The sequence below is a fragment of the Magnolia sinica genome, chromosome 2 (genome assembly GCF_029962835.1).
Source record: "Magnolia sinica isolate HGM2019 chromosome 2, MsV1, whole genome shotgun sequence".
Classification (NCBI taxonomy): Eukaryota; Viridiplantae; Streptophyta; class Magnoliopsida; order Magnoliales; family Magnoliaceae; genus Magnolia; species Magnolia sinica.
In genome coordinates, this window is record NC_080574.1 from 119,997,412 (window position 1) to 120,007,037 (window position 9,626).

At 37.3% G+C, this 9,626-nt stretch overlaps 1 protein-coding gene and 1 long non-coding RNA gene across 2 annotated transcripts; both read right to left on the reverse strand.

Annotated features, from left to right (window-relative positions):
* Positions 1-255: 255 nt before the first annotated feature.
* Positions 256-864, reverse strand: LOC131227187 (uncharacterized). The gene is made up of 3 exons (XM_058222937.1): positions 725-864; positions 439-566; positions 256-332 (listed from the first exon to the last, which is right to left on the reverse strand). The coding sequence occupies exons 1-3, from the start codon at positions 862-864 to the stop codon at positions 256-258; spliced, it is 345 nt and encodes a 114-aa protein (XP_058078920.1).
* Positions 865-2,781: 1,917 nt separating this feature from the next.
* On the reverse strand, positions 2,782-3,740 carry LOC131237485 (uncharacterized). Its single transcript, XR_009167270.1, has 3 exons — positions 3,659-3,740; positions 3,261-3,417; positions 2,782-3,119 (listed from the first exon to the last, which is right to left on the reverse strand). It is a non-coding gene; the product is annotated as an uncharacterized LOC131237485 (long non-coding RNA).
* Between the last annotated feature and the right edge of the window lie 5,886 nt (positions 3,741-9,626).

Below are 9,626 nucleotides of genomic sequence, written 5' to 3' on the forward strand. Positions count from 1 at the left end.
TTTGCCGTTAGCCCATCTCCAAAAGAATCTAGCAAATAAGTGTTCCATGTGTCGATAATCTAGGGTGGAACTTAAGTTGTTGCCAGCATGTGGAGCAGTGTGCTGCCTAGTAGCTGCCCAGTACATGCCTGATGGGCGTCAGTCTGCCCGCATGGGACAAGTACCAAGCTTTCCAACCAGAAATTCTGTTCTAGATCTTGTCGATAATGAACTAGAAGTTAGCACTCTTGCATCTACCTCTTGAAAGAGGCACTCCTAGGTACTTGAGGACGCTAGGGGCCTTGCTGAAGCCCAGAAATCTTTCTGTGCTTCAAATTCTGCTTGCAGATAGCCTGTATGAACAAATAAAGCAGCTTTTGCTACTGTTGATCTTCTGACCTAAGGCAGCTTGATAGGACGCTAGAAATTCCTTGACTGAATTGAATGTGGCCCTATTACCGTTCACAAATAACAGGGTGTTGTCAGCGAATAACAAATGCGTGAGACGAGGGCTCCCCTTTTCTGCTTGAAGGGCAGGCACCCACCCTGCACAACCAGGTTTTTGAAGCTTCTTGAGAAGGCCTTGACTGCGAGGATAAAGAGCATGGGAGAAAGCAGGTCCCCTTGTCTCAGCTCTCAGGTTGATTGAAAGAAACCGACCGCTTCCTCATTAATAAGAATTGATAACCGGTTATTGGCCTAGCAAGATTCCATCAAGGCCACCCCTCTCTCACTGAATCCGAACCTAACCAACACATTTTTGAGAAACTGCCAATTCACCTTATCATAAGCTTTCTCTAAATCCAACTTAACGATTGTGTTTCCTCCCCTAACCTTTTTGTTGAGGTCACGCATAGCTTCCTGAGCCAGCGCGATGTTCTCCATGATGGACCGGCCCTTCACAAATGCCCCTTGCTCGCACGTGATCAGTTTAGGGAGGAGTTTACTCACTATGTGGTGAGGATTTTGGCCATTATTTTGTAGATGATGTTGCATAGGTTGATAGGGCGATATTCTGTGAAAGATTAGGATGAGGTGGACTTAGGGATTAAGCAGATGAGGGATGCCGAGAAGGCCCTAGGGAGCTCGCCCCCCAGTAAACCAAAATGTCGCTGCCTTGTGGACATCTTGCCCCACTGTGTGTCAGCATTCAATGAAGAATGTTGCTAAGAATCCGTTGGGGGCATGGAGCTCCATCCTTCGGGATGACAGTCACCGTCGCATGAGTCTCTTCTAGGGAAGGTGGGACCAGCATCTCGGCATTGTCCTGCTGCATTAGAAGATTGTGAACAGCTGAGGTCACCATAAGAAAAATGGGCAAAGGCTACGGCCAAAAATCGTAACTAAAGACCTTTTGCGACAGATCTAGTCCGTAGTATGTCCGTCGCTATTGGTGGTTAGCTAAAGGTCAAAAAACCCACGGCTACGAATTATATCCGTAGCAACAGATATCAGTAGCTACAAACAAAAGCCGTAGCTATAATTTCAGTAGCGAAATGTACCTATGGCTATGGATAATATCAGTAGCTAAAAGTGGAATGAAATCCGTAGTAATATGCTTAAGCTAGAAATAACTATGGTTTTCAGAACAAGAGTTACGACTAAAATCTGTAGCTATTTTTTTTTTAAATTATAATAATGGTGCCTGTTTCCATTGCAAGAACCTGCTGTGATTGATAACTCATCTAAGTTTAATGCTGATAGGAATGGTACATAAAATGCAATCAGGAAAAAAAATGATGCATTTATTACAAATAACAATAAAATCATACAATGCATCCACTACCAGAAAATGTATTACCGAACTTTTCAGCACTAGATGCACTTAATTTATTTTTTAAAAAATGCAGCTCAAAACAGAAGAAATGGAGTGATAGACAAGCATTTGAAAATTATGTGTTTGACTTGGACACTAAGTGCACCCATCTCCAAGGAATTTGAAGTGGGCATCTAGGGTAAGTGAAGAAATATCGTTTCAACCTTTTACGAGGATATGCATTTTCTAAGTAGAAATATCGTTTCAACCTATTACTAGGATATGCATTTTCTAAGTAGAAATATTGTTTCAACCTATTACAGGAGCATAAAAAAATTCTTACAACTTCAAAGATACCATTTATAGGGATGACAAGATGCAAGACAGTTCCAATGATCCTTAAGGGAGAGAGCAAGAATAACATAAAATCAAAACTATTTGACATATAAATGATGAAGACATGCACCAAGATATGACATCTGCTGTTTGACCAAACTCTACGATTTCAGTAATAGTGTATGAAAGATCATAAATGAAAAGAAAAGCTAGCCTTTTTTCTGAATTCCTTTCTTAACAAGGGTAATAAAAACTTTAAAGCATTTCCCTTCAGCTGTCACCCAACCTGCACATGAACATCTGAGCTATCCATTAGGTGGGCCTGAAATTGTGATTGGATTATAGAACAACAACTGGTTCTATAATGACTGGCAATCAGACAGTAGACTTGTCCAATGGAAGAGATTTTCAGCGCCAGAGGCCATATATGATGGAGCCCATCAGAGGTTAACAACACATGCTAGTGAAAGGAGGGCCACACTGGTGAAATTGCCAGTCAAACCAAGCATCATGCAACAACTCAACGGCAGTAGTTTTAGAAAGAAAAAACAAAAAAACTCACATTTTCTGAACTCATGTTGTGTACAGAACAAAAACGAATGCCACACTGAGTGAAAGCTCTAGCCATCGGTTCAGATAACAACAATGACCATCCCCTTCAGAGGTAAAGAAGCATCGATATTCTCCACAACTCTATATTCTTGCAAAATTTTTAAATTTTCCCTTGTTGTCTTCACTGTCTTCCTCCTCTATTTCAGAATGAATGGAATTCCATACATCTGATCTTTCAAGCCCGCAGAAGCAGCGTTTGCCCCAGCAATTCCAGTTGTCAACCTCCGGCTCTTGTGGCTATAAACAATCCCAAACATTCGACGGTTCAAATCCTTCTCCATTTCCATCACTGCCACTGTTGATCCACCCCTACTGTCCACCCTGATACTAGTCCATTCAAGACCTTTGCATTTTGGAGTTCTTTAGATGGGACCCAATGCTTCACGCTATACATCCAGGTTTCTACATGATTTTCATCACCTAAAAAACCAAAAACCTGCAAAAGTCTCCATCTTTAGACCATGGATACAGAAAGGTAGAAAGTAAAAACTCAGAGAACACTATATAATTCCCCTGCTACAATTTTCCCATTGAAACTGCTACTGAAAAAACAAAGTGCTCTTCTGAGAGAGAGTACCTCTGCACATGAACCTCATTAATGAACAAGAGGACGTCGTATACTTGTGTTGGAATAGTTGTACATGCACAACCAAGTATTCACATAAGTTTTATCTACATCCAATCTAATGTGAATCTTGATCATCTAAACAAAGTGCTCTTCTGAGAGAGAGTACCTGCAAATTGATTGCTCTAAATTGGTAATACTAATTACTTTATCAATATCTAGGATGAAAAGTTCACCTTTACAAACCTATTTTCTACAACTCACAACCAATCTACCAGAATATACTTATCCATGTTTATCTAGTTTACAAGTCCATTTACCATGAATCAAAATCAGCAACAAAAACCAAACAAAACAAAAGAAAAGAACTCAGGCCAAGCACCCAAGGCCAACTATGTAGGATCCATGACCTTGTTGTCTATTGAAGATGGAATTGGATCAGTCTTGTTTTTGTTGGGATTGCTTTTTCCTATGTTGATGCTCAAATGCGAGACACATCCCATGGAAATATCTGCAGTTCCAGATCAAACGTATAAATCAACAGCAAAACAGAAGTGCAGTTTAGGTAGTATCGCACAAGTGAGTAATGTACATACTAGCTGATTTATCTATGAATTTAGGCTCCACTAGAGAAAAACGAGATAAAGCCAAAAAACTACCAATTGATCAATGTACATACCAGCTGATTTATCTAGTTATTCGATGTTTTAAGTGGAAATGAACTAACCTTGAGAGCTTTTTTCCTCATTAGTAACTGAAATACCAACATAGAGAAAATGCCTCCACTGAAAATGTAGTCCTTAACCAGAGCTTGCATCCTATGAGAAAACACCATAATGAAATATATAAATTAAACTTTGAGAATAAAAACATTGGTATAAAGTAAAAGGAATTAGAACAAAGAAATCACTGCCAGTAGAACATCCTACATTTGAGAAACTCACTGATATTGAATTCAATGGAAAAAAAATGCATGCACAAAGAAATCTTTTTTTTAAAGTCAAATTTTTATTTTTCATTCCAAAAAAAAAGGATGTAGCCACATTTTTTTCTTTTTCATTTTCTTTTTTGTCAAAAGAGAGGTGGCAGTACCAAAAAAAGGGGTAAAGGATACAGACTACGTTAGTTTTTTGCTACGGATATAAACCGTAGCTATATTTACTACGGTTTTAATCCATAGCTAAAAAGTTGCCACACCCTTTATAAATAACGATGGTGTAAGGGACTCTACGGGGCCTAAAAAAATATATGTATTCTATCTAAGCCATCCATATATTTTAAAATATTATTTTAGATTATGAAACTAAAAATTAGCTACATCGATTGCTAAAGTGGACCACACGGTAGGAAACATGGAGTTTAAATCACATGTATTTCCTATGGTGTGGTCCACTTGGGACTTTAATATACTTTATTTTTGGGATTATAAACTAAAATTATTTAATAAGATTAATGGATGAAATGGATAATCCAAATACATCATGGTGGGCCCCACAGAGCCCCTAACAGGACTGTCCATGGGTCCCTCTTAACGTTCGATGCCCAAAAATGGACGCGCTCTCAAAACAGTGCCGCGCCCAAAAACCCTTCATTTCTCTCTCTCTCTCTCTCTCTCTCTCTCACTTCGTTCCCTAACCCCATCTCTCATCTTCCTCCCTCTCTCTCTCTCTCTCTCTCTCTCTCTCTCTCCTTTCCCCAATCCTCTCTCTCTCGATCTCTGCTCCATCTTTATCAATCTCCTCCCTCTCTCTCCAACGCATCTCCGCCGTCTCTTCTATCTCCCTCACATCATTGCCATGACTCCGGCGCCATAACCCCTCTCTCTTTCCTTCCCTCCCTCCCCTCGCTCTCTCTCTCTCTAGCTGCCTTTCTCTTTAAGATGTTGGAAATGGTAGGGTTTCTGTGAGCTCTTAAATATGTAAGCTTTTATTATTATTTTAATTTATCAAGTCCCATTTGTTTGCTGATCTTTCTTTGTGCATGTGTAGTTGTCTTTCTCTATTTAAGATGTTGTAATTGGCAGGGTTTCTTTGAGATCTTAATATGTAGGATTTATTATTATTATTATTGTTTCATGATTTGTGTCTTTACAATGACATGATCTTATTTCGTACAAGAAGTAGTTTTCACAAACTGGGTTGCGGAGTTGTTTTTCTGGCATTTCTATTCTTCATTCAGTCATTTCAGTGACTTCCTGTAAGCCAAATCTGAATTTTTAATTTCTATATTTTATAGTTCTAAATTGGGTTTTGTAGGGAACTTCTGCATGATTCATAACCCGAATTTGATGTCTAACCGATTGGAATCTGGTTTTTCTATCCTGAATTGGGAATTTGATTTAGCAAAGTTGTAATCCAAACTAGGTTCTGTCATTTCCATCATTTCTAGCCCTGAATTGGGTCTGGAAGGGATTTATTTCACCAATTGTTGAGACCCAAACAATACTTCTTGCTGGAAATGATTTTTCTTGAATTCTACATGGATTTTCTATTCCTGAATTGGAATCCTGAATTGGGGATTGGACTGTGGAGTGATCCTTTGGAGTGAATAATCTGGACTGTGGAGTGATCCTTTTGAGTGAAAATCACAATCCAAACCAGGTTTCATGATGTATGTCTTTTCAAATTGGATTTTAGATGGCTTCTTTTGATTAATAATACAAAATCAGAATAATGTTTCTTACTGCAAGTAGTTTCGGTGAATTCGATTGCAGTGTTTTTCTAGCATTTCTACTCTTGATTTAGTGCCATTTCAGTGATTCATTGCGAGCCCAATGTGGATTTTTCTTATATATATATATATATATATATCTGAATTGGGTTTCAGAGGGAATTGGCATCATTCACCTTAACCCGAGCTAAATTCTTAATGGAAAGTATTCCTGAATCATAGTCCTGAAATAGATTCTGTGATTTGTATTGTTTCTAGCCCTAAATTGGCTTTGAATAGGATATCATTATTATTAGTATTATTATAAATTTCTCAAGTCCTGTTTGTTTGAGTCGGAAACATGAATCAAGGCTTGTTTTGTGTAGTTGTTTATCTCATAAACCTATAACCTAAACCTAAACCTTAACCTAAACCTAAACCTAAACCTTAACCTAAACCTAAACCAAAACCTATAACCTAAACCCTAACCTATTACCTATAACCTATAACCTAAACTTATAACCAATAACCTAACCTTAACCTAAACCTATAACCTAAAACCTAAATGTTTTCTCAAATCCTTAAACCTAAACTTACACCTAATCCTAATCTCAACTCCCTAACCTAAACCTAAACCTAAACTTGAAAACCCAAACCTAACCTAAACCTTAACCTATAACCTAAACTTATAACTGATAACCTAACCTTAACCTAAACCTATAACCTAAAACCTAAACCTAAACCTAAACCTAAACCTATAACTTAAATGTATTCTCAAATCCCTAAACCTAAACCTACACCTAATCCTAATCTCAACTCCCTAACCTAAACCTAAACCTAAACTTGAAAACCCAAAACCTAAACCCAATCCCAAACCTGAACCTGATTTCCTAAACCTAAACCTTAACCTATTCTCAATTCTCTAAAGCTATAACCTATAACCTATAACCTACACCTAAACCTAACCTAAACCTATAACCCATAACCTAAACCTAAAACCTAAACCTAAAGCCTAAATGTATTCTCAAATCCTTAAACCTAAACCTACACCTAATCCTAATCTCAACTCCTTAACCTAAACCTAAACTTGAAAACCCAAACTAAACCCGATCTCAAACCCGAACCCGATTTCCTAAACCTAAACCTTAACCTATTCTCAATTCCCTAAAGCTTTAACCTATAACCTATAACCTATAACCTATAACCTAAACCTATAACCTAAACCTAAACGTTAACCTAAACCTAAACCAAAATCTATAACCTAAACCTTAACCTATAACCTATAACTTATAACCTATAACCTAAACTTATAACCTATAACCTAACCTTAACCTAAACCTAAACCTAAAACCTAAACCTAAACCTATAACCTAAACCTAAACCTAAAACCTAAATGTATTCTCAAATCCCTAAACCTAAACCTACACCTAATCCTAATCTCAACTCCCTAACCTAAACCTAAACCTACACCTAATCCTAATCTCAACTCCCTAACCTAAACCTAAACCTAAACCTGATCCTGAACCCGAACTCGATTTCCTAAACCTAAACCTAAACCTTAACCTATTCTCAATTCCCTAAAGCTATAACCTATAACCTATAACCTTAACCTTAACCTAAACCTAAAACCTAAACTAAACCTAAACCTAAACCTATAATCTTAACCTAAACCTAGGTTTTGAGTTTAAAAGTCCATCCTAGGTTTGAACACATTACTCATGTTGGATTTTACCATAGTTTAGAAGATTTGTAAGTACATTTTTGATTTCTTCATATATAAGTGTTTTTTTTTTTTTTTTTGTCTTTCTTCCTTTTGAGATGTGTACAAAGGCATGCTTGTTTGATTATGTCTACAAATGTTGTTTTATATTGGCTGACAAGCTAAAGAAGTCAGTGGAGGATGAAATTCATTTTCTCAAGGGAAGGGTTTCATAACTTGAAAGTGATCTTGTGTCGAAGTTCACAAAAGTTACATCTGTAGTTTCAAGGAAAGAAGAAGCTCTATCTTCTGCATTTGCTGAAATTGACCGTCTGAAGGAAGAAAATTCTGTAAAAACATGAGCATTATTGAATGCATATGGAGGGTGTTTACTGTGTTGGAGTGTATTTATTTCTTGCACATGAGGGGCACGCCTTAGTTATAATTCTTATGATAGGTTGAGCAAAGTGAAGTATTGTTTATTTAGAAATGTGAATGTAGGATGCATTGTATGATTTGATTGCTATTTGTAATAAATGCATCATTTTTTTTTCTGATTGCATTTTATGTACTATTTCTATCAGCATTAAGCTTTAGATGAGTTATCAATCACAGCAGGTTCTTGCAATGGAAATAGGTTGTATTATTACAATTAAAAAATATAGCTCCAAATATAATTCGTAGCTATAGCTACGGCTTTTGTCTGTAGCTATTGGTATCTATTGCTACGGATATTATTGTGCTATTGGTAGTTATTGCTACAAATAAAATCCCTTTTGCTACGGATATGATCTGTAGCACGTCCGTCGCTATTGGTGGGGTAGCTAAAGGTATTGCTACAGATATTATCCGTAGCTATTGGTATCTATTGCTACGGATATGATCCGTAGCTATTGGCATCTATTGCTACAAATTATAGCTGTAGCTATTGGTATCTATTGCTACAAATATAATCCATAGCTATACCTTTAGCTACCCCACCAATAGCGACGGATGTGCTACGGATATGAACTTTTGCTATGGTTTTTGGCCGTAACCTTTGCCTGTTCTTCTTGTAGTGTGGGTTGGTGATCTTGGTAACATTGGAATGGACAACTGGTTCCGCACCTAGGCGACATCAAACATATCCATGTCAAGTCCATGAGCTTGATTTGCTGACGCATTTGCAGGGTTGAGATTGCATGGGTGGTTTTTGGTGCATTAAAATCATAAGCATAGATGATGATTCAAATGCATGGATTGCAAAAAATCATAGAATATCTATGCACATCTAAATCATAAAATAAAGGAAAGAAAGCATATCTGCTCATGGGCTTATGTAGGCCCTTCTTACCTACAACACATTTATAAAATCAACAATTTTAGCAATTTCATTTTATTTAACAGAAAATGTATGGTCTACATTACAGTTAACAAGCCTGAAATGAAATACACTCACTACCAGGAAAAAAAATCTGATGACTCAATATCTGAAAACAGGGTAGCATAAAACCTACGCCAAACTGAGGCTTGCATTCTTGAACTTGATGACTCAGCTCAAAATCTCATCGGGTCAACTAAGTCAGCTCGCTGACTTAATGAACCTAAAGACCTACACTAAAGATGTTGAAGAAAGATCAAATGCTATCTTTAATACCTTATTTTCCTTTCTTCTTTTGTGTTGCATTCCGAGAACCCTTATCCCATAGATGTAACATCCAACATAAAACTTCCAACCTATTAAGTGAATGTAACATCCAAAACTTTCAATAAGTTGGCCCACTATGAGGATCACCTAGTGTGAAAATCATCCCATTTATTCATCATATATATGGGTTACACCTAGAAAACAATGTCTTAACATTGATAAATACCAAAATAGAAGGGGGTTGCCGGCTCTATCAGTGATGTAGCTGTAGCAACCAAAGCACGTTTAAAGACATTATGTTGATTGGTACAAACCAGTGCAACACATCTGAAAGTAATGAGGAACATTGCAGCCCCTAGGCAATGAGCAATTACCTGACTATCCATTCCCTTTATGCCCGGCT